Source organism: Colobus angolensis, unplaced genomic scaffold (genome assembly GCF_000951035.1).
Source record: "Colobus angolensis palliatus isolate OR3802 unplaced genomic scaffold, Cang.pa_1.0 Scaffold231, whole genome shotgun sequence".
NCBI lineage: Eukaryota > Metazoa > Chordata > Mammalia > Primates > Cercopithecidae > Colobus > Colobus angolensis.
In genome coordinates, this window is record NW_012115500.1 from 698,774 (window position 1) to 724,923 (window position 26,150).

At 40.8% G+C, this 26,150-nt stretch overlaps 1 protein-coding gene across 2 annotated transcripts in view; it reads left to right on the top strand.

The window, feature by feature from the left end:
* KCNQ5 (potassium channel, voltage gated KQT-like subfamily Q, member 5) overlaps positions 1-26,150 on the top strand; it is a 561,810-nt gene that overhangs the window by 522,935 nt on the left and 12,725 nt on the right. The window contains exon 9 of one of the 2 annotated variants that reach the window (XM_011944426.1): positions 10,429-10,537. The exons of the other annotated variant lie outside the window; for it this stretch is intronic. Coding sequence (XP_011799816.1) covers positions 10,429-10,537 — 109 coding nt within the window. The remainder of the gene's footprint in view (positions 1-10,428; positions 10,538-26,150) is intronic. 2 annotated transcript variants of the gene reach the window in all.

Below are 26,150 nucleotides of genomic sequence, written 5' to 3' on the forward strand. Positions count from 1 at the left end.
TGAGGAGAGCACATGGACACAAAGAGGGGAACAACACACACTGAGGCCTACTTGAGGGTGGATGGTGGGAGGAGAGAAAGGATCAGAAAAAATAACTGTTGGATAGTTCCTGGGTGATTAAATAATCTGTACAACAAACATGACTTTACCGATGTAATAAACCTTCTCATGTCCCCCTGAACTTAAAAGTTTAAAAATCAAAAATAAAAATAAAAAGATTGCTGATTATACATTCTTTTATTGCCATAAAAATTTAATCTAATTTATATTGTCACCAGCAATGTCAAAGTGTGCTAAATTTATCTCAATTTTTTATTAGTTATTATTCTTATGAAAATTAAATAGGTATAAGTTCATGCTTTTAATTTACAATATTTAAATTTCTAGTAAGGCTGAATAAGTTTCAGTCATTTTTTACTAGTCTTTCCTGACTGACTTATTTGTACATATATATTTTGGATTGTGATTCATTCAAATAAGTTCCTTATACATTATAGATATTAAGCCTTTTTTATATTTTGGAATTCTTCCATAATCAAGAATTTTTGGCATCGTGATTTAGTTATTGTGGGAAGTAACATGTTCTGTCTTCATTATCAAAGCTGCCAGCTCTCTCCTTTATAATTTCTCCTATTGCCCCAAATGTGAGGATGTTATTATTCCTCCACAGACAAAACAAGTGTTTCTGCTGTGTTTTTGACAATTGGGTTTTATTTTTGTCTGTGACTGTGTAAGCTACTTGTGTGTAAAAGCAGTAGTGATTTCTTTAAAAGAGAAAGAGGGCCAAAGCCTGAGAAGAGGGGGTGTTTTGATGGCTGCGGGTAGAAGACAATGACTGGAATTCAGAAGGCTGAGGCCTTCAAGCTCAATTAAAGATGACTGGAGGCCGGGCGCGGTGGCTCAAGCCTGTAATCCCAGCACTTTGGGAGGCCGAGACGGGCGGATCACGAGGTCAGGAGATCGAGACCATCCTGGCTAACACGGTGAAACCCCGTCTCTACTAAAAACTACAAAAAACTAGCCGGGCGAGATGGCGGGCGCCTGTAGTCCCAGCTACTCGGGAGGCTGAGGCAGGAGAATGGCGTGAACCCGGGAGGCGGAGCTTGCAGTGAGCTGAGATCTGGCCACAGCACTCCAGCCTGGGTGACAGAGCGAGACTCCATCTCAAAAAAAAAAAAAAAGATGACTGGAATGTTGTGATAGGACAAAACCTTGTTCCTATATCACCAATTTATCAAAGGATTTTTAAATTTCTTTTTTGTTTTTTATGACGTAGTCATTTACTGCCGTCTTGTGAGGCATGTATGTTGTCTCAAATTGCTGCTCTGCAAAATATATCAGCAGCACCAAGGAACACAGGATGGCGGATTAGCCAAACACACTGCTCAGCTCTGGCTGAGAGAAACCAGGAGATGTCATTTTTCTACCTACAACTGGTGGTCTTTGCCCTTGGCTATACGTTGGATTCCTTCAGAGAGCTGGGAACTCCAATGCCTGGGTCCTAGCCTTTGGTTTCTAATGTTATTGGTCTTGAGAGCATCCTGGGTATTGGGATTTTTTTAACACTCCCCAAATGATTTTAATGTGCAGCCAAATTTGAAACCCACTGTAATCATTTCATCAAGAAATGCAAAAAAGATATCCAAAGTAAAAGAAATCAATGTATCGAAGAGATATCTGTACTCCCATGTTTATTGCAGTTATTCACAATATCTGAAATTTGGACTTAACCTAAGTGCCCGTCAGTGAATGAATAGATAAGGAAAATGTGGTACAGATACACAATGAAATATTATTCATCCATTAAAAAGAATGAAATCCTGTCATTAGTAGCAACATGGATAGGACTGGAGGCCATTATGTTAAGTGAAATAAGCCAGGCACAGAAAGAAATAGATCATATGTGCTCATTCGTATGTGGGACCTAAAAAAGTGGATCTCATGAAGGCAGAGCTTAGATTGGTGGTTACAAGAGACTGGGAAGAGAAGTTGGGAATTGGAAGAATGGGAATGAAGAGGGGTTAATTAATGGCTACAGTTTGCTAGAAGAAATAAGTCCTAGTGTTTGATAGGTCAGTAGGGTGACTATAGGTTACAACAATCTGTTGTATATTTGAAATAGCTAGAAAAGAATAATTCAAATATTTCTAGCATAAAGAAAAGACAGATATTTAAGATGATAGATAGCCCATGTATACTGATTTGATCTTTACAAGTTTTATGAATGTAATAAATTATCACATGTACTCCAAAAATATGTACATCTATGTATCAATGAAAAATAGAATTATTTTAAAAAAGAAATGCAGAAAGAATCTAATCTGTGAAAGGAGGTGACTAAGAAAAAGAACTAGAAACTGCCTGTCCTTCTTCCATAAATACCTTCATCTTACTGGTAAAATTTCATAGTGGAAATAGAAATATGGTCTTTGGACATAGCAGAAGTTTCCAAAATGTTCTTCTTTACCATTCTCTCTCTTCATCATCTAAAGTCCAAGTGGTCCTTTCCAGACAGTATGGAAAGTAGCAATTAGTAGTTTTTCAAAATTCAAAATTTGGCTTAGATCTTTTTATTTTATTTTTATTTATTTATTTATTTATTTAGAGATGGAGTTTCACTCTTGTTGCCCACACTGGAGTGCAATGGTGCGACCTTGGCTCACTGCAACCTCCTCTTCTCAGGTTTAAGCAATTCTCCTGCCTCAGCCTCCCAAATAGCTGGGATTACAGGTGCCTACCACCATGCTCAGCTAATTTTTTTGTTGTTGTATTTTTAGTAGAGATGGGGTTTCATCATGTTGGCCAGGCTGGTCTTGAACTCTTGACCTCAGGTGATCCACCTGCCTCGGCCTCTCAAAGTGCTGGGATTACAGGCATGAGCCACCGCTCCCAGCCAGCTTAGATCTTTTTAAATGTTGAGGAACAGAGTACTTGAAAGCAAATCCTGAACACTGCTAATTAATAGGAAACAGGAAAGGCTTGGGGAAGACAAACAGTTGCATTTTATATTTATTTTTCTCCCTAATGCCAAGCATGGACCATTCATGGGGCTAATTCTGCCAGAGAGGATCCCAAGGGGATCCCTCACAGACAGCAGGACTTTGGGGAGGACCTTGTTCCATTGGCATTTTGCCCTTTTCTGAGTAGGTTTTGACTAGGTGGCCACATGAGTTCACGTCCCATAACCTACATCTCCCAAAACACCAGGACAGAGAGGCAAACGTGTAGTTGGAGAACAGAGGGCCAACCTCAGCTGGAAATGTAGCCCCTCCTAAGCACTCTAGCATTCAGAGGGGTTTAAGCCCCTAGGAGTAATAAGAAAGACATTTAATGTGTTATTAATGTCACTGGAAAGAAAATTGACAACTCAAGATACAGCAGGTCCACAAATAAAATTGTTTCCTTCAACATCGTTTTGTTAGATGGATAAGAAAAAAAAAAAAAATGATTCTTGGCTGGACCACTGTCTGTGTGGAGTTGGCACATCCTCCTCAGGCCTGCATGGGTTTTCTGCAGGTTCTCTGGTTTCCTCCCATATCCCAAAGCTGTGCACCGAAGTTCATTGGCGTGTCTAAATCATCCTCATCTGAGTGAGTGTGGGGGTGTGTGTGAGCATGCTCTGCTATGAGGTGCATCCTGTCCATGGCTGTTAGCTGCCTTGTGCCCTCCACTGCCAGGATGGGCTCCAGCCACCCTCGACCCTGAACTGGAATAAGTGGGTTGGAAAATAAATGAATGAATGAATGAATGAATACAAATTACTGTAAAATCAAAATTTGTCAGACCAGACTCAGTGGCTCACACCTGGAATTCCACACTTTGGGAGGTCAAAGCAAGAGGATCATTTGAGGTCAGGAGTTCAAGACCAGCCTTGGCAACATAACAAGACCTCTCCATCTCTGCAAAGAATTAAAAAATGAAAATAAAAACTATCCAGACATGGTGACATGTGCCTGTAGTCCTAGCTAAAGGGAGGCTAAGGAGGGAGGATAACTTGAGCCCAGGGGGTTGAAGTTGCAGTTACGTATGATCACACCACTGCACTCCAGCCTAGGCAACAGAGGGAGACGCTGTCTCAAAAATAATAATAATAAATAAATAACCATACATCTGGCAGTAAAATGAGTTTGGTTAAAAATAACTAAATAGGCCAGGCACGGTGGCTCGTACCTGTAATCCTAACACTTTGGGAGGCCAGGTGGATCACATGAGGTCCAGAGTTCAAGACCAGCCTGGCCAACATGGCGAAACCCCGTCCCTACTAAAAATACAAAAAATTAGCTGGGCATGGTGGCAGGCACCCGTAATCCCAGCTACTCAGGAAGCTGAGGCAGGAGAATCGCTTGAACCCGGGGGGACAGAGGTTGCAGTGAGCCAAGATCGCACCACTTCACTCCAGCCTGGGCTAAAGAGCAAGACTCTGTCTCAAAAATAAAATAAATAAATAAGTAAATAAATAGCATACAATACTCACACAAATACACAACAACTGATGCAGTAGGAAAGCACCCAGCAAGCCCACCAATATTTGCTCTTGTTTTTTAACTATATAGTGGTAGGAGGTGCCCCTTCTAATTTTCGCTTGGCAATCATTTATTCTTTGATTTAACCTCCCCCACCATGACCACTGTCACTCACTGATTCACCAAAAATTAGGTAAATAATTATCTTACTTGTTTTTATTAATATTTCTTAAATGTATATGTAGCTCACATTTGTTTCAGCGTTTAATATTGTGTTTTGTGTCTTTGTGTAGAAATTGGCGATGTCTTTGTGACCAGAAATATGCCATAGGACTTTAACTCTTGTTTAGATCACATAGCTGTGGTAAAATCATTTTCATTATACATGATTTCACTTAAAGTCACAATTTCCAAGAACCTACCAAAGACATTAAGTGAGGACTTGGTGTACTTATGAAGCAGAAAGACGGCATCTTGCTCATCTTTGTAGCTTTGAAGCAAGAAAAAAAATATTTCCTAATTCACTCCTGCCTCGACACATGCCAGCAAAGATATATTTCCTATTCATTTGCTTTAACTACACCTACCCAAAAAAAGGCAGGATTGAGTGTTTAATTTACAGCTTAAGCAATCAAATTATAAAGTGCTGTATAAAACTGCACAATCAGATGCATTTGAGTATAATGTAATTGATAACTGACTCTCATCCTCTGTCCAGCCCTGTTCCTAAACAGGATGAGTCTCTTACTGGGGTACAGGATGTTGATGGGGAGTGCAACATTAGGCTGGGAGGTAATATCTTGTAATCATTTGGGATGTTCTCAGGTTCATTTATGTGTGAACAATGTAGTTTCACTATCTTTACTTTTGTGCTTATTGTGACTGTACACATCTGCTGAAAGAAAGTTTTCCATTAACTTCAAAATTAAAGGACTCTGTATTTTATGCTATTTCATTATTTGGACCTGCATTATCATGTTATGGCTGGTTATATTGTGTTTTCAAATACAGAAGTTATAATATAGGCTTGCAGGATCTGTCTTGTAACCACCCCAGTGTTCCCCAGCTTTCTGAGATATGGGAAGAGACTAAGATAGAAGTACCTCTCATTCAGATTCAGATGAGGGAAAGCAGTCATATGCCTCTATTTTGAAGGACAGCATAAAACACTCTTGTGAATTCTGTACTGACAATCTTTTTTTTTTTTTTTTTTAAGACTGGGTCTCACTCTGTTGCCCAGGCTGGAGTGTAGTAGTACAATCATAGCTAACTGCACCCTTGAACTCCTGGGCTGAAGCTATTCTCCCTCTTCAGCCTCCTGAGTAGCTTGAATGACTACAGGCACACACACCACCATGCCCACCTTTTTTTATTTTTATTAATATTATTATCTGTAGAGACGGGGTTGCCCAGGCTGGTATCAAACTCCTGGCCTTAAGCAATCCTCCTGCCCCAGCCCCCCAAAGTGCTGGGATTAAAGGAATGAGCTACCATGCTCAGATGTACTGGGACTCTTGATAAAGTTTGTTATTCAATATTTCCTTTGGGGAGCTAACATCTGGGCATCTCCCAGGGCTCCGTAATGATGGCTGGTGGCTTCAGTTTTGTCAGCCACCCAGTCTGTATATGAGTCCTCTATTCCACCTGACCTTTCCCCATCCCTTAAACACACCCCTTGAAGTTCCAGAGTCTGTATATTTCCAAGGCTCCTTTGGGTGTGGCCTGACCCAGCACATGGCCATGGTGACCACATTGCTCAAAATCAAATCTCTGGATGTTATGGGGTCCACGCCATGCCAAGTGCACCAGCCATGTGAAAGAAAATGTGATGCGGGGGGAGATGGGAACCCAGATATCAATAAGAGATACAAGAAGGGCAGCTGGGTGTGGTGGTTCATGCCTGTAATCCCAGCACTTTGGGAGGCCAAGGCCGGCAGATCACCTGAGGTCAGGAGTTCGAGACCAGACTGGCCAACATGGTAAAACCCCGTTTCTACTAAATATTTAAAAATAAGCCAGGTATGATGGTGGGCACCTGTAATCCCAGCTACTCGGGAAGCAGGAGAATTGCTTGAACCCGGTAGGCAGAGGTTGTACAGAGCCGAGATTGTGCCACTACACTCCAATCTGGGCGACAGAGCAAGACGCCATCTCAAAAAAAAAGAGAGAGACAGAGATACAAGAAGGGCAAATCTGGAAGCAGTCAGAGTTGAGGTTCAGGGTCAGACAGCTCCAGAACCCAACTGCTGGGGTTTAAGTTCTCATTCTGTCATTTATTCTCCAAGTGTCCTTCAGCAAGTTCCTTAGCCTTCTGTTCCTCACTTTCATAATCTATAAAACAAGAGGTAATAGTAAAACACACTTCATGGGGTTTTGATACAATTAATTAAAGTTCTTGGCACATAATTAGATTTCTCTAAAAAAAAAAAAATGCGTATTACTATCATCATCATTATTGTCCTGGAGTAAAGAATTGGAAGCCATGAAGGAAAGTTTCCCTAGCTGTATTCATTTCCTTGGGCTGCCATCCCCAATTACCACAAATAGGTGACTTGAAAGCACAGAAACGTATTATCTCACAGTACAGGAGTCCAGAAGTCTATGAAATCATGGGATCATTATGGTTGCTTCCTTCTGGAATCTCTGTGGGAGAAACCATCCCCTGTCTCTCTCCTAATGACTGGTGGTGGCCAACAATCCCTGGTGTTCCTTGGCTTGTAGATGCATCACTGCAGTCTCTGCTTCCATCTTCTCTGTGTCCCTGTGTCTTTGCCTTTTCTGTTTCATAAAGACATTTTTGCTGCATTTAGGGCCCCCCCAATCCAGTGTCATCTCATTTTGAACCTTACATTAATTACATCTGCAAGACCTTTATTCCAACTAAGGTCATATTCCGATGTTCCACGTGGACATAAATCTTGGGGTGACTATTCATCCTACTACAGCAACTAAGAGCAGGTTAAATAAAATCAGAAGAAACCACGAACAATTCCTGGAAAGAATGTCGTCAAACCATGGTCATGATGTTTATGAGCTAAAAAGACTGTGTTGTGTGGGTGGTCAATCCAGCAAACTGGGCTACCCTGAAGGTCATCACTGAGTCCGAACCAACTGTCAAACACAGAGTTAATCAATGTACTCTCATTCCAACTGGGGCAAACTTCTCTGGAGAAAACACGTAAATGACAGGAGTAAGCTATGCACATCAGGTAACACACACGTGTAGTGAGCTCTTTGCCCTGTCTCTCCTGACATGTTGTAGTCACAATTTAACCCCAAACTCATTCTGACACTGAGTAATGTAATGCAAAGGGCATGGGCTTTGGAGCCTCAGGGAACTGAATTCTAATGTCATCCTCTGCAACTTACTAGCTCCATTTGCCACCGTCATGGCCTCAGATGAGGTACGTACCCTCTCCAAGCCTTAATTTCTGCATCTGAAAATTGGTCATAATACCACTAACAACTTGTAAAGTTGCTCTATGTGTGAAAACTAATATATGCAGAAGCTGCACCTAAGTACCTTGTGTAAATTTCAATGAGTGATTGCTATTTGTCTTAGTCTATTTGCACTGCTGTAACAAAATGCCTGAGACTGGATAACCTATAAAGACTAGAAATTCATTTCTCACAGTTCTGGAGGTTGGACGTTCAAGATGGCACCTTGCTACTGAGTCTCCCAGAAGGGACAAACGTTATGTCCTCACATGGTAGGAAGACCAGAGGGCAGGAGGGCCTACCTAGTTCACTCCAGCCCTTCTATAAGGTCACTAATCCCATTCATGAGGGCTCCACCCTCATAAATGAATCATCTCCTGAAGTTCCCACGTCTTAATACTATCACACTGGTGATTAAGTTTCAACATATGAATACAGGAAGACAAATTTAGAAAAATAACACTATTAGTATCATTATTGTGAGGTAGTAGTTTCATCTCTCCCCTACTAGGCTTGAGGGCAAGGAAGCCAAAGGGACCTTGAAGAAGAGCTGTGAAGATCCATGTGTCTACATGTATCTCATCATCTCTTCCCCCACCACCACCAGCATTACAGCACAAAAGTAAACTGCATAAACACACTGTAAATATTCATTGATGTAAATGACACACAAACGGCATTACAAATATAAGCACTGCCTCAATGAATGAACCTCCAATAGCCTTTCAAAATTTGGAGCCCAACCAGGACAGCCCATGGCAAAGTCTTTCCCTTTCTTGACTTAGCAAATGAACACTGCACAGAGCAAAGGCAACACAAAGTAGTATTCATCCTCTAGTGCATGTCAACATTTAGAGAGGCTTGGACCATATAAAAATGGTATTTGTAGGCCAGGCACGATGGCTCACCCCTGTAATCCCAGCAATTAGGGAGGCTAAGGCAGATGGATCACTTGAGGCCAGTAGTTTGAGACCAGCCTGGTCAACATGGTGAAACCCTGTCTCTACTAAAAACACAAAAATTGGCTGAGTGTGGTGGTGTGGGCCTGTAATCCCAGTTACTTGGGGGGCTGAGGCGTGAGAATTGTTCGAACCCAATAGGTGGAGGTTACAGTGAGCCAAGATCATACCACTGCACTCCAGCCTGGATGACAAAACAACACTTTGTCTCAAAAAAAAAAATGGTATTTGGAGGCCACATAACTCCTCTTTCATGAGAGCATTTTTATTACTTTATTTACTTTGTATTACCACAATAATACATGTTTACTGGAGAAATGTTAGAAAGTACAGGCAAGGCCGGGCACGGTGGCTCAAGCCTGTAATCCCAGCACTTTGGGAGGCCGAGACGGGCGGATCACGAGGTCAGGAGATCGAGACCATCCTGGCTAACACGGTGAAACCCCGTCTCTACTAAAAATACAAAAAAAAAAAAACTCCGGGCGAGGTGGCGGGCGCCTGTAGTCCCAGCTACTCCGGAGGCTGAGGCAGGAGAATGGCGTGAACCCGGGATGCAGAGCTTGCAGTGAGCTGACATCCGGCCACTGCACTCCAGCCCGGGCGACAGAGCAAGACTCTGTCTCAAAAAAAAAAAAAGAAAAGAAAGTACAGGCAAGCAAAAACAATAAAATCATTCTTAATTTCAGATATATAGAGTTTTTTTTTCTTTAACAATATATTGTGACATTTTCCCAGTCATTAGACTTCAACATCATTTTTTAAAGTTGTCTAATATTCCATTATATAAACCCACCAATATTCATTTAACCTATCCCCCATCAGAGGAATTTTAACTTCATTCCAATGTTTTGTTACTGTAAACAGAAATGCAATGAAATGAGCATATTCTTTATTTGTTTTACAAATTCATAATAATTTGGCATTTAATATAACCCTGCTCCCTTCCCCAAACACTTGCAATTAACCCAAAAGTAAATTTCCTTCGTTTATGAAAAACTGATTTTTTATCCAGTCTGAAAATCTGCTCTCCGCTTTGGCTGTATGATCTGAAGCAAGCTCTTTCCTGGCCTTCTGTATCCAGTAACTAATAAGTTGTCAGCATTCTTGGCTCTGGCTACTTAGCTTACTTGTTCAGGGCATAAGGCTAATGGGGTCAGTGTCATGGGATGTGAGCTTGATAAAACAGGCCAGTTAGTTACAAGTCCAAAGACTATTTCTGTAACTCCAGACAGCTGTCATTTAAAAACTGGCTGTCAGTTTCCAAGGAACTGGGCAAAAGAGCATAGGTAGATCCACACAAATCCATCACCAGTACTGGAAAGATAATGTGTCAATAGCTTCATCTTGCCCATAGAAAACAGTTCAGAAAAGTATTCATATTTAAAACTGGGGAGGCTGTAGGAAAACAAGAAAGAATAATATTGGCAAGACAATTGGCTGACCTTATACATATCTTGGTTTATCAGCTTAGTCTGTGAGTATCCCGCCATTTCCACGTGAGAAAAATTCAGCAACACGTTTCAAATTGCGGATGGTGGTGTTATTTAACTGGCAATATTCTCTTGCAGCTGACACAGCCCTTGGCACTGATGATGTATATGATGAAAAAGGATGCCAGTGTGATGTATCAGTGGAAGACCTCACCCCACCACTTAAAACTGTCATTCGAGCTATCAGGTTGGTGAAATCTTGAACAAAGTGATTCAGAGACATACTTATGATTAATTGAATTACGATGTTGCTAAATTATTTTTCTGCAGGTGAATGTCCTGGAATAAACACTTTCCCTTTTCCTATTCATCCATATGCCTATTGAATTGTAAAATATTTGTTTCTTAATAGAAAACTCTACTGTGTTCAACACAGAGTTATAAAACGTGGGTGGGATTTGAAAAGCCAGGTCATGTTTGAGAGATTACACGAGTCTTGGCTTGTCATGTGTATTTACTGCTTTAAGGACATATAGTTTATTGATGCAATTGGATTTTTAAATTATTTTTATGACTTGCTCCAATCTATATTCTGTACAGAATTGTATATCAAAGAAAAGGCTTTGTAGGTTATTTCAAAATGGGTTGAGTTCTGAAAATGGGAAACCTAAAGTATTTTGCAGTGACTTAGTCTTATTATCCGAAATGTAATTGTTAAAGGCTGATCTTAATTTGCTTCCTCTACTGGTGGCAGAGAACTAAGAGAGTATACCCAGCAACTTAAATTTACATTTTCCGTGACCTTTCCCACCACACACACACACAGACAGCCGCGTGCATGTGCACACACACACACACGCAATCAAGATCTGGACTAGATTAACCGCTGCATGCTCAGCTGGCCCAGTTTAATCCTTTTGGGAGAATTTGTATATGTCAGGGAATGCTGAGTAACTATATTGCAAAAAAAAGAAATACCTCTGCCTGTTGGTGAAAAACTAGAAGAAAGTTCAAAATATCCAAACCAGGCCAGGTGCGGTGCCTCATGCCTGTAATCCCAGCACTATAGGAGGCTGAGGGGGGCAGATCACTTGAGGTTAGAAGTTCGAGATAAGACTGGCCAACATGGCGAAACCCCATCTCTACTAAAAATACAAAAATTAGCTGGGTGTGATGGCAGGCACCTGTAATCCCAGATACTTGGGAGGCTGAGGCAGGAGAATTGCTTGAACCCAGGAGGTGGAGGTTGCAGTGAACTGAAATCATGCCAGTGCACTCCAGTCTGGGCAACAGAACAAGATTCTGTCTACAAAAAATAAAATAAAATAAAATAAAATATCCAAACCAATTTAGCTATTCACATGTTTGGTCTAATCTTGAATATTAGTATGACTGATTACTTATTTCTGTTTTTAGTTGGTCATTTGGCATCATGTTAGACATTTATTTACTCTATAGTTGAGAGTCACTAGGAAAGCAGAAATGAGTTCTAAAGATTTTCATAAATGTTTGTGGGTGCAAAGAAAATCATGGTGTGATGAAACTCCAGAACATGTTTAAACACTATCTGCAGCAGCAGACTATAAAAAAAAGTGAAGTCCAATTACTTCTCAATGGAACCCTCAAGTCACAAACCCTATGGGTGAAGAGATTACACCTTCCTGTTTGGCCAGGACAGTCCCAAATTATGCCTCTAGTCTCATCATTAGTGTTAATAATGCTCCCATCTTTCTCAAAGTATCCCAGTTTGGACAACCAATTATACAGTCACCCTATCTCTGGTGAACCTAGAAGCCTTGGGTGATGTATAAGCCCAGATAACCGAGAATATGTAGTGAAATGTTGTCTGAAACCTTCAGTTAAAGGGATAGAGAGGATTTAGAACTGCACTGTCCAATATGATAGCCACTGGCTACTTGAGGTTACTGAGGCTATTTAAATTTGAATTAATTAAAATGAAATACATTTTAAAATTCAGTTGATCAGTCGCACCATTCATATTTCAACTGGTCAATAGCCACAGGTGGTCAGTGGCTACTTCATTAAACAAAGAAACAAAACATTTCCCTTGTCACAGAAAATTCTATAGAATATTACTGGTCTAGAAGTCACCTTGAAATTTTTCACATGTTGAGTATATCCATAAAAGACCCTAAAGTTAAGGTGGGGCAATTCAGTCCATGAATTAATCTGACTTGCAACAAGTATGGAAAATCTTATCTAGTGAGAGCAGATTAGGCTTCCTAAAAGTCATACTTAACCCAGTTTATGTCATTTCCCAAGACCTTCTGAAGCTTTCTGCTTTTGCTTTACAACCTATAAAAAGGATTGTGAGCTGCAAGAGAGAAAATGAAATAGGTTTATTCTGCTAGCTAAGCACTTTAGCAATGGCTTAAGATTTACTTTGTTATTCTTCTTGAAACTTGACTGATTTTTGTGAAGTCCTTTGCAGAATTCCTTTGCTTTTCAGAATTCTTTCTTGGTTCTTATTTTTAATGGAACTTTACTATTTACATGTCTATCTTGTTGTAGATTCTTGATGTTTTCTGCTTGCTGCATTGCGATACCTGAGGGAGATGTTTTTCTCCTCCATATCCTGATTCTGCTTAGTGGTCTTTCATCACTTCTAAATTCCGTTTCAGATTAACAGATTATGTCCCTTGAACCCAGGAGGCGGAGGCTGCAGTGAGCTGAGATTGTGCCACTGCACTTCACCCTAGAAGACAGAACAAGACTCTGTCTGAAAAATAAAAATAAAAATAAAATAAAGAAAATACAATTAAATTAACAGATTCTGTAAAAACCTAATAGCGTAGGTTTATACCAATAGCTTAATAACCTAATTGAAAATTTTTTATTCATGGTGTACTTAATTTCTAAAGATACTTAATTTAAAAACCAACCAATACAATTAGCAGTTCTAAAAAGAAGTTTGCAGGTATAAGTCCTAAATCTTATGCAGAAGGGTTCTTTTCCTAAGGAGTTTAATTATGTTAGTAAGTTCAACATCAGTTGCCAGCGGGTTTTTTGCCAGAACCAGCCCACCTCTTGCAGCTCCCCTGAAGCTGTATGTATATGTATATGACTGATTGCAAGTGTGAAACATCTATTATTCATCTCTAAAATAGTAACTTTGGGCATTTTTCTTGTTATTTTTTAATTGTTAGAATATTTAATATGAATATTTAAATATGCCTTTTGTATTTCAGTAACTCTTGCAATAGTAGTTTTTCCTAACAGCCAAATTAAAATATGTAACAAAAAATATGTATTCCACTGCAAGGATGACAATATGGAAAATAATATTACTATCTTCACAAAGAGCAAAGTAAGAGTTCTTATTTTCAGTTATCAATATTTATTAAACATCTGCCATTTTTTAGAGATGATTCAGGACACTCTTTGAACTTGTCCGAATTCTATTATCCAAATGCACTCTGACACTTTTTAAAAAACAAATAAATATCACTGTTTATGGTACATAGTAAAGAATGACTATTCTTAGACTATTTCCAAACTATGTCTTTTACTCAGGAGAAAATTTAGTTTTGTATATTTCTTCCAGAATTATCATAGATTTTTCTCAAAATATTATTTCAGGGAAATGCAAAAATTTGCTGGAAATGTGTTTTGAAACTCACCTGTAGGAGTAAAGATTGTACTTATTTTTAACAAAAGCCCCATATTTTTGTGATTCAGTTCAAACAATGTTAAGTTTCTTTTTATCCACTCATAGAAATTAGTCCCTAAATGGAAAGATAAAATTAGCAGGAAAGTAAACAAACAAATGGATAGACTCTAGAGGATTCTACACACTCACTTATACCTATTTCATAGTAGATCACCCGTTTTTCTATCACTGTCTTAAAACTATAGCCCATAAATTACCTAGATATGTTCCTGCACAATGTCAAGCATCTGGCTAACTGGGACTATCTGAAGGTAACGGACTATTCCTTTTCATGCTAGTACTTGGCTTTGTAGTCATTACATATAAATATATGAATCTTGGGCAAAATTTTACACAAAAATTAATATATCTTTTTAAATTTTAAATAACAGGCCAGGCATGGTGACTCATACCTGTAAACCCAGCAGTTTGGGAGGCTGAGTTGGGGAGATCACTTTAGCTCAGGAATTCAAGACCAGTCTGGGCAACACGGTAAAAACCTGTCTCTAAAGGAAAAAAAAAAAAAAATGAATGATACTAAAATTACAAATATTTGAAAGTCATATACACCTGCATATTTATGGAAGAGCGCCAGAATAATAACTTTTTGAAATATAACAGAAATTGTATTTATGTACTGAACTGGCAGGTAATTTATCAGATACGCAACATATAAGTACTGTGTAAAGGATTCACCATTTGGAGGAAAGAGCTTTGTTAAAACAGTGCAGTGCAAAGCTTACCTGCTTCTTACCAGTATTGTTTTCATAGAATTACTACATCTAGAATCAAGGTTACTCTTTTTTTTCAATTTTTAAAACTATTTCAACAGATGTAAAATTACCCTGTCAAATTGCTATTAAAAGTTTCTAAGCACTAATCTCTTCACGGATTGGTACCCAACGGTTGGTGAAGCTGCTCTGGTCCTTAGACCACACTTTTAAGGCCACTCTTAATAATATCCTCAGTGACAGTTGTTTTCCTGTCAGTTTGTTTTATACAACCATGTTTTCTGTCAGTTGTCAAGAACTGAATCAAAATACCGTGCAACCTGTTCTTTTTGTGAATATCAACAAAACCACTGATGCAGATTACTCATTATTTTGAAGAGAAATGACCAAGAAACTATCGATTGTGTCTTGCTCTTACCATCTCTTACTATCTCCACGCAATAATGGTCATGCCTGCTATGTTTCACTTTATGCATCCTTTTCTTTCCCAGGCCAGACTAGCCTTTTAGAGAATCAAATAAATACATGAATAAGGTCCAGGGTGAAAACTCAAAGAAGTCTTTAGTTGAAACTGAAGCCCGACTTTATACTGGTACCATTGGCTAATTCTATCCCCTCCTCCCACCCCCCCCTGAAGCTGCTAGGGAGAAGTAGTCCAAGAAACAGGACAGCCTCTCTACACCCTTGAGCAACTCACACTCCCTCTTCAAGCCTCTGTTTCCTCATTGGCAAACTGGGGATGGTAATGGTATTGACTTCATAGGGTTGTAGTAAGGATTAATAAATGAATAAACATTTGTAAAGCACTTAGAACAGTATACATGGTCAGCACTATGTAGATGCTAATATTATTACCCTTGAGTTGTCTGGACTCCTTATGCCTTCCAGCATGCTGCCTCCACTGCCCATCCTCTGCTCTGGGTCAGCCTTTTCCTTTCTGAGCCCCACCCACTCCCACGATGAGTCACATGAGAGGAGCACTTTGTTGCCCCTTCTGAAGGATACTCCTATCTTCCAAAACATATACAGCCTCACCTGCTTGCATCTCCTTCACCTGGAAGCACTTGCCATTTTCCCTTTGAAGTTACCTTCCCACCACCTGGGCTGAGAAATTACTCAGAGCTGGAAGAGCAATTTTTTTTTTTTTTTTGAGACAGAGTTTCGCTCTTGTTGCCCAGGCTGGAGTGCAATGGCACGATCTTGGCTCACCACAACCTCCACCTCCCAGGTTCAAGCAATTCTCCTGCTCTCGAGTAGCTGGGATTGCAGACATGCGCCACCACGCCCAGCTAATTTTGTATTTTTAGTAGAGACAGGGTTTCTCCATGTTAGTCAGGCTGGTCTCGAACTCTCGACCTCAGGTGACCCGCCCACTTCAGCTTCCCAAAGTGCTAGGATTACAGGCATGAGTCACTGTGCCTGGCCTGGAAGAGCAATTTTTTCACCCATGAAGAACAACCATGAGTCAATGTTCCAAGTAAATCTCACCTCTTTTCTCCTCAGGGTGAGCTTGTTGCCTTCCCAGGCACCCTCTGAAGAAGCAACAGGACAATGAAAGGAAGAAGTTAGCTCTTCCCTCTCCCTCCCTGACCCTCATCGAGGCCTGATTATAGACTCTTAAAGCTCTTCCCAGGGGTTCAGTGCATGCATCTGAAAAATAGCTCTTGAGTTTCAACTGTGCACCAGGCACAGAGATAAACGTTAACAAGAAAGATGGATCCCTGCTGAGAGTTGTGAGGAGCTACCAGAAAAGTAGAATCGATTACAACGCAGAGCAGCATATTACTACAATGACAGAACTCCAGGACGGTTTAGGCCAACCTATATGGGCACTTTTGGGGAAGGTAGCATTTGGGAAGACTCTAAAAGAAGGAAAAGAAGAAATCTGGTAGATATGTAGGAACTAGCCGGGTTACTAAGGAGGGTGGTAGAGGATGGGCAGAGAACACTGCAATTGCAAAGAAGCAGAAGTGAAGGTGGCATTAGAAAGTATGAGTGATAGGCCGGGCGCGGTGGCTCAAGCCTGTAATCCCAGCACTTTGGGAGGCCGAGACGGGCGGATCACGAGGTCAGGAGATCTAAACCATCCTGGCTAACACGGTGAAACCCCGTCCCTACTAGAAGAATATGAAAAAAAAAAACTAGCCGGGCGAGGTGGCGGGCGCCTGTAGTCCCAGCTACTCAGGAGGCTGAGGCAGGAGAATGGCGTGAACCCGGGAGGCAGAGCTTGCAGTGAGCCGAGATCCGGCCACTGCACTCCAGCCTGGGCGACAGAGCGAGACTCTGTCTCAAAAAATAAAAAAATAAAAAAAAGAAAGAAAGTATGAGTGACAGTTGAAGGTGGAGAACAAGGATGAGGAGAGTATGGCTGAAGGGAGGTGCAGGAACCCTAAGAATGAACAGGAACGTGGAGGATTCTAAGTACAGAAATGAATTTATCAGATCAGTGCATTATATCGTTTAGATCTGTGTCCTTGCCCAAATCTCGTGTGGAACTGTAATCCCCAGTGTCGGAGGAGGAGCCTGGTGGGAGGTGATTGGATCATGGGGGCGGATTTCCCCCTTGCTCTTCTCATAATAGCAAGTGAGTTTTCATGAGATTGGTGGTTTAAAAGTGGGTAGCACCTCCCTCCCACTTCTCTCTCTCTTCCTGCTGCTCCGGCCACGTAAGAAGCCTGCTTCCCTTTTGCCTTCCACCATGGTTGTAGGTTTCCTGAGGCCTCCCCAGTCATGCTTCCTGCAGAGCCTGCAGAACCATGAGCCAAAGAAACGTCTTTTATTTATAAATTTTTCAGTCTCAGGTATTTCTTTATAGCAGTGCAAGAACAGACTAATAGAGTGTTTCATTTGAAAACTTGGAAAGATGACTCTGATTGCAATGTAAGGAATGTATTGGAAAGACAGAACTATTATTACAATACCTGGATCTGCTGGGGCCTGAGCTGGGCAGTCATGATGGAGAAGAGTGAAGGATGGATTTCAGATAGGATTTGAATATTTACTGATTGGAGAGGATGGAGGGAAAGAACAGAAGGAATCAAGGATGGCACATCTGGAGGATGGTGAGACAGGCTGGCTTGAGGGGAGATGGTGCATTATTGCGAGTGTTGAGTTCAAGCAGTCACAGCAGGGCCCAACAGGTACGTGGATCTCTGAATCTGACATCCAGGAGAGCAATCCGGAATATGGACCAATTTGGTAGCTGTCAGCACAGAGATAAATGGTTTGCAGAAGTCTCACCCCAGGGAGTAAAAGGAGAAGATGGTCAACACAGAAGTCTAAGGTTCACAAACAGGAGCTGCAAAAGTAAGAATGCTCTGAAGGAGACAGATTCAAAGCAGCCAGACAGATGGAAAACCAGGAGAGTGTGACAGAAGAGGAGCCAGAGGAAGAAAGTGTTTCAAGCAGGAGGCAGATGTTAACACTGTTAAATGCCGCTAAGAGGTCAAAGAAGATAAAAAATGAGAAGGTCCTTTGAAAGTGGCAACAAGGAGGTCATCCGTGACTTCGGAGAAAAATTCAGTAGAAGGAAAAGGGTTTGAAGCCAGATGGTAAATAGAACACTTTCTTAAATTACCAGAATCTTTCACTCTAATATGAACACAGATGAAGTGTCAAGAATTTCTTTGTAACTAGCAAAGGCTCATCAACTCTTCTAAAATAGCTCAGATCTGATCAGTGAACTGAAGAACCACTAATGACATTTCAGAATTCCTGAAGTGGGTATGCAAATCAGGCCTCACTGTTACCCTGGGTTGGGTGATAAAGTTTTTCAGTTTTCTTGCCCCTGTGTTCTTCCTGTTCTGAAAGGCATATATGGGACCATTATCTTCACCATCCCTAAAATGCAGTCTCAGCTGTGAATCCTTCTTATATCTCACTTCATATTTCAGGCAAGAATACTCCGCAAGTAAAGAAGAGGCACATGTTTGCCATTGTGGGTTTTGTTAAATCTACAGGGTGTTTAATCATCACCAGTTCTTAATTTTGCTGATGGCATCTCTGCTATTTTAGCTGAGGTGATGAGTCTTTGCTTGCAAGTCACTATTAAGACATTCTTGACAGTCAATCTATGACATGTTACAGTAAAGGATGCTGCTAAAAGAACATTTTATGGATGATTTAGCACATATCTTTAAAATCAGCTAATATACTCCCTGGAATGTTCTTTTTGCTTGTTTTTGTTTTGAAGGTAATTACTTGTGGCTACATTTGCTCTGAGGCTATGTTAAAGTAGTGTTTTCACTGAAGATGCACTTACTTTGTAGCATGTGAGATATTAAACTTTTTATCTGACTATAATTTAAACTGAGTTTTCTATTATTTGCTAAAAATATAGAATCTCCTATTCCATGCTAAAAATATTTTAAAGTAGTCAACATGTATAGTCAATTTATTTATTTACTTATTCATTTCACACTTTAAAATTTATGCAAGATTTTACACTCCTAAGAAAACAAAATCCCTAAATTTAGTCGCCATATCAATGCTTACAAATTCCTGGCAGGAAAGACTTCCTCGGATCTGGAAGTTCTTGCTTGGGTTTTACTACTCTTACACTCTTAAAAGAAAATCCAACAAAATCTGCAGGAGGGGTCAGGTGCAGTGGCTCAGGCCTATAAAATTTCAGTACTTTGGGAGGCTGAGCTGGGAGGATGGCTTGAGCCCAGGAGTTTGAAACCAACCTGGGAAACATAGTGAGACCCATCTCTACAAACATTTATTTTTTGGTTTTTTTTTTTTTTGAGGCGGAGTCTCGCTCTGTGGCCCAGGCTGGAGTGCAGTGGCCGGATCTCAGCTCACTGCAAGCTCCGCCTCCAGGTTTACGCCATTCTCCTGCCTGAGCCTCCCGAGTAGCTGGGACTACAGGCGCCCGCCACCACGCCCAGCTAGTTTTTTGAATTTTTTTTAGTAGAGACGGGGTTTCACCGTGTTAGCCAGGATGGTCTCAATCTCCTGACATTGTGATTCGCCCGTCTCGGCCTCCCAAAGTGCTGGGATTACAGGCTTGAGCCACCGCGCCCGGCCTACAAACATTAAAAAAAAAAAAAAGCTCTGCAGGAGAGCCTACTAGATCCTGCATATAAAGGACAATAATGGCAAGCATTAGGAGAACAAGTCTACTTTCAGTGGTGGAAACAGTGTGGCCAGAGAATGTCTGAATGTCCTAAGTGAGCCAAATGGAATATCTGCTTGCCCCTACAGTGAGCACATCAGGCAGACTGTACACATGTGGAACTAATTTACTTTTCTCTATTAAGAGTTAAAACCAAGAAAATGAGACAAATCAGTGCATGCAGGGACTCCTGGGGTTCCTTAGTCTTGTCTAGTAACCCAATCTAAGATGAAAGAAGAGTGGAGGAATCTTAGGTATATAATTTTATAACTTGCTTTGCAGGTTATAAAACTGTCAGAGTTTGAATACTGTAAACACAAATACAAATCTATATTGTTGAACTATGTTTATGTATTAATAGGAAAACAGCATTAAAAAGTATTCTAAATAACTAACACATACGCCTTCAATAGTGACCCAAATTACCAAGCCCCGCAACCCTAGTTGTCTGCTGGATTTGTTCCATGATCAATTTCGAGTGAGGACTGCCTCAGGGGAAATTCTGTGATCAAAAGGCTCTGGGTCACCTGAAGGATGAGCCCTGGGGTCCGTGCTTTTAAGACAGATAGATGCTGTATTTCTCATGGAGAGTCAGAAATCAGAAGATAGAATTTTCCAAACTGGAAGAGGGAGTATTTCAGTCTGTTTTCTGATGTTTGTAACAGTATCTGAAACTGAGTAGTATAAGGAAAATGAATTTATTTCTTACAGTTATGGAGGTTGGGAGATCTTAAGGGGGGAGGTGCACCTGGTGAGGGCCTTCTTGTTTGTGGGGACTCTCTGTGGCATCCTGAGGCAGCACAGGGCATCACATAGCAAGGGGACTGAGCATGCTAAGTGCTAGCTTAGGTCTCTCTTCCACTTCTTATAAAGCCACCAGTTCCCCTCTCATGATAGCTCATTAATCCATTAATCCATAATTCATTCATACAGACAGAACCCTCACAATCCAATCACCTCTTATAAGTTCCACCCCTCAATACTGCCACTTTGAGCATAAAATTTCAACATGAATTTTGGAGGAGACATTCAAACCATAACAGAGGGATGTGAAATGCATGTCAGTAGTGTAAGTTAACCCAAATAACCACCATAAAGTGAGGGGTTAAAGGAGAGAAACCCACATCCCCCCCATAAACATAAGATCTGCAATCACAAGGGGGCCATTCGGCAACCTGCAGAAACTTAATAATATCCCCAGAGATGAGGGTGCGGAGTAGGTAAAGGACTGCCATCTCCTCCAGAAATCATTTCTGATCACCTCTACCAGTCTGGGTTAAACACCCCTCTTCTGCATTCCCATATCACCCTGGGCTTCCCAGCACCTTGCACATCACAAAGTGAATTGTAACTGTCTGCCTACTTGTCTGTCTGCCCTACTAGACTGGAAGTGCCCCAGCAATAGGATTTGTTTCTTCATCGCTGTATCCCTGGCGTCTAGCACAGAAGCTGGCATATAGTAGGCACTCAATAAATGTTTGATGAGTGAATGAATGGACAAATTCTCGAATCCCACTCATCAGGCATCACTGGGGGAGGCAGTCACATGGAGCTTATCTAGAGAGCTCCAAGCTCTGGACAAATGAAACTCTCAAATCCTATCAGAGCTCACAGTTGCAGCAACCATTGTCTTGCAGCATGATTGTAGAGAGGAAGAGACTGGGGACCGAATGATCATTGTCATCACGTAGGAGGCTTCTTTAACTCTGCCAGCTCCCAGCAGTTAACAGTTAGGAGCCTAACGCAATACTCAGCACAACGTCATAGATACTCAATGAATATTCATTGAAAGAATGAATGAATCAGTCACTTTAGCACTTCCTTTCCCTTCCAAGGTAATCCTTTGAAAAATTAATGGAACTTCTTAACTACTTCTTGCATGAAACTTCAGACCTCACTCAAGGAAGGGGAGGCATTTGGGTTCTGATTAGAAGTCTGACACCAAGGCACTCTGACGCCATGCCTATGGGTCTGACATGTGCGACTTAGAAGATTTTGCAAGCCGGCATGAATCATGATCACTTCTTTGCATGACAGCAGGGATTGTTCCACCTCCAACGCACTCCACCACCACACGCCACCGCCACCCCAATCCTGTCTCTACTCCAGTGGCTTTTAACCTTGGCCACACATTAGCATCACCTGAAAAGTTTTATAAAATCTTTGGACCATGCCCTGGAACAATTAAAACAGAATATCTGGAGGCAGGACCCAAGCATTTTTTAAAGCTCCCTAGGTGATTCCAAAGAGCAGCCAAGCTTGGGAAGTACTGCTGTCTTGACAGTCAATCAAACTGCCTCTTCAGTTCACAGTTGGCTGAGCCCTCTCCGCCCTGCACATGGTTTGGCTGCTGGCTGGGTCCGTCCATCTGTTTGGTGGTGGCAGCAGTCACTGCTGCTTCTGTTTTCTCATCGTTCTTATCGCTGCATATTCATATGCAATATTTTTACCCAAATTTAGAGGATTGGAATAAGACTTTTGTAAGATTTTAGAACTCATGGCAGCACAACAAATGCACCTACATTTCCTTATAAGTGCACATGTGTTCATGTGTATATATAGATGTCGTCTACCCAGAGTTTCACTTTGCTTTAGTTATTTCTTCATGCTCAGAAAATTGTATGAGCAGACTTGTTTCAAGAGGATGTACCAGTTTAGGTTTGTGATGAATCTTTTACACCCTCTAGTGGTAGTGCTGGGACATGTCAGTTTTGTGCGATAGGTTTATTGGACTCCTAGTCTCTTCATAACCAACAGCATCAAGGGAGACAAACCTTAGCGGTCTTTTGCTCTTTGCTGCTGTGTTAGTCCCAGGGATGCAATTTACCCTCATGAAGAAAAGAAGCAGGTATGTGACTTACTCCTCAGGCTTTTGCTGGTCCTCCAAAAGGCTCGTCATAGGTGCTTAATGAATATTCACTGAAAGAATGGATGAATCAGTCACTTCGGCACTCCCTTTCCCTTCTAAGGTAATCTTTTGAAAAATTAGTGGAACTTCTTAACTACTTCTTGCATGAAACTTCAGACCTCTCTTAAGGAAGGAGAGACATAGTAAAAACAGGACATTCACTTAGCAAAAGTTTATTGAACACTTACTATGTGCCAGGCACATGTGAGTAAAAAGAACCATATCATATCAAAGTGTCTTTTCATTGTTGTTATTTCATGTTAAAGTATTAAGATCTTAATGTTAAGACAATAGAGGAACCTTATGATTAAGAGCTCAAAGCTGGAGCCAAACTGGTTCACATGCTAATTCCACAATTACTGGATGTTTAATATCAGCCAAGTTACTTAACCCCTCTGTGCCTCAGTTTCTTTATCTGCAAAATGGAGATGGCAATAGTACCCTTATCATAGAATTATACTATAAAGTGCTGTCTAATATTATTATCATTTTAATCATTAAATGTATCTTAAAGTTCCTAATTGAACTCTAGAATGATTTGCCCAGACATTCTTTCTAGTAGGAAATACACGAGTCATACCAAACTTTTTTTGTAAGCATGTAAGAGGCCACCAAGGTCTTCTGCTTCTTCTCCAGGCCAGTTCATGGACTTTCATTTATTCCTGGCTTCAGGGCATTTTCTCTTAGCTCTTCTTATCTAAACCAGGGGTCAGCAAACTATAGCCAGGGGATCAAAATCTAACCCAAGGGGCTTGTTTTTATAAATAAAGTTTTATTGAAATGTAGTTACACTCATTCATTTATTTATTGTCCTATGGCTGCTCGCATGCTACAGTGGCTGACTTGAGTAGTTTCAGCAGAGACCGTACAACCCACAAAGCATAACATATTTACACTTGGCCCTTTATAGAAGAAGCTTTAGGGCCCTTGTCTAGACTCTGAGTTGCTCTGGACTTGCTCCCAGCTGTGTTTAGAGATTAAGACCCAGAAGATTTGGGCTAGCCTATGTGAGAACTAAGCATGAAACCAGATTTCACTCTTCTACCTGCCAATAAGAACTCCCCTACTCACCTGGTCTCCCCACCACCCCATTATCCTGTAGTTAAAGCCCTTAGTATATGAAATGCAAGTCTTATGAAAAAAATTGAAGAATTGAAAGACCTTTGGAATTCATAGTTTGATAGCTACTTTGAGACATTTTCCTCAATTTTCAGCACCCACATATTTTTCCTGGTGTCTAAAATTATTGAACTCTGAGCTTCCTTGCTCCCTGCAAATAACTAGATAATGGCCTACTCTCTCCTCTTCTCAAAGGCTAAATGGGTAGCTTTTTGCTCATGATATACCTTGGGAATATATTATATATATATATATATATTGCTGGAAAATATACCTTGTAAAGCAAAACTAACAGACTCCAATGAGACTGATGTATATATCCTACAAAATGAGGTAAAGGAAGCAGACAGCCCCTAAAATTTGTGATAAAAGGTAAAACATTACAATTATTGGAGGTGGGTAACCCATATTAGCCATGGACTGATTCCCAGAAGGGACCGTAGGAGAGAATGCAGATGGCCAGGTTGAAAGGCAGATGTATTCCAAGCATGGGATCCCCTCTGGAAAGACAAGGACAGAGATGAATAAATGACTAACGTGGCTTTGGATTCATTTGCGTGAGACTGTCAGAGCATACAAGGCACAGTAGGAGGTCAGACCCATAGACAGCCTAAACATTCTCCTTAATGTTTACAAGATTGCCTGCCTGGGACTCACTCTGTGATGCAGCACCGTGAGTGGAATGGTAAAAATGTGGACCTTGGCATCTGCAGTAACCTTGTTCTTACTAGTTCTGTGACCTTAAACAGGTAGCTCAACCTTCTGACCTTTACTTGACCCAGATGTCAAAAGTGGAAAATTCTTAGAGTTTTAAGTTGACAGAATGCAGGTAAAGTGCTTAGCACAGCACCAGCCATCCAGCCAGGCACAACTCCTGAAGACCCACTCAACATTAAGTTGAAGAGAGCAAGATCTATGTCTTGCTCAACTTTGTGTCCCCGCCATCCAGCTCTGTGTCCAGCAGATGGATAGTGGGTGCCCAGGTTAAGTTCATTGCATCATAAAGACAGAGGCAGTTCCAGGCATTCCAATGATGACCAGAGAAATAAGAAAATGCTGCAGGGGTCAAGGAGGACAATACTAAATACTCAGAGATGCTTTCTCAAACTTAGCTTAGACACAAATTTTCCTCTCTCTACCTTCTATTTTGATCATGAAAATCATGTACTGTCCTGGAAGAAGTGAGAGGGGATTGGGTAGAAAGAGGGAGGCTGAGATAATTGAATAATGTAAACATGCCAAGTTACATGACCCCGCTGACCAGGCATCTTCAGTCACAGAGTATGATGGCTAAAACAGCTAGGAGCCCCAGAGAGCATCCCTCACACCTGGTCCTGGTTAGAGCAAGCCAGGCACACATGATTTTTGGAAGCACTGATAGCAATCTCCTAGGAATGAAAAACTGAGATTCTATTCTTTTTAGACTCTAGCCACATGTTTTCTATTGTTTTCTTGATGGTCTTATAATACTATAATTTTCATTCAACCAATATAATTCCATCCCAACAAGCTCTTCCCTCTCTTTTCCCCGGACAGTTTTGTTTTGCTATTAGGTCTTTCTTTACATTTGCTGCTTATCACGTTGCAGTATTATGTATTCCTTGACTTCCACTGTTCTTGCCTTTCTTCTTATTTCCTCATAATGATATCTTGTTGCTTGCAATGCAGTTTCTTTGTGTGATCCTAATTACATTAGCAATCTAAGGGAAAAGAATATTATGTTTTCATGATTTTCAGTAACAGTTCTATTTAAATGACTTTTCTGAACCACACATCATCCTAACTACTGAATGAATGAACATTTCTTTTACTTTAGAAAGTTTTTTTATTCATGGAGGAAACTCAGAGGCTTACGCTTTTTCTGAAATGTACCTGAAGAACTTAAATCTATTCTAAGGCTTTCTTTTTTAGAAGATCCATACAAGAGTCCACCTTGTAACAGAACACAAACATCTTTGAACTATGGAATAGCAAATCGTCATTTATTTCTTCAGCTAGCATTTAATAAACCCCCTAATACTTGCCAGGGATTATGCAGATAATCCCTGGCAAGTAAAAAGCACAGTTCCTGGCATGAATAAATTCCAGTGGGTGAGACACACTGCCACGGATTTAGCTACATCACAGTGCATTTGAAAGCGCAGAGAAAGACCATCTACCCCAGTGGGGGTGGTTAGGAAAGACTTCCTAGAGCACTTGGTGCTTGAGCTGAATCTGGAACAATTAGCATTTTAGGTAGAGTGCAAAGAGACAGAATCCTGATGAATGGGCACATTGATGACAGAAAAATCCAGATGGGCTGGAGAGCGGGCAGCA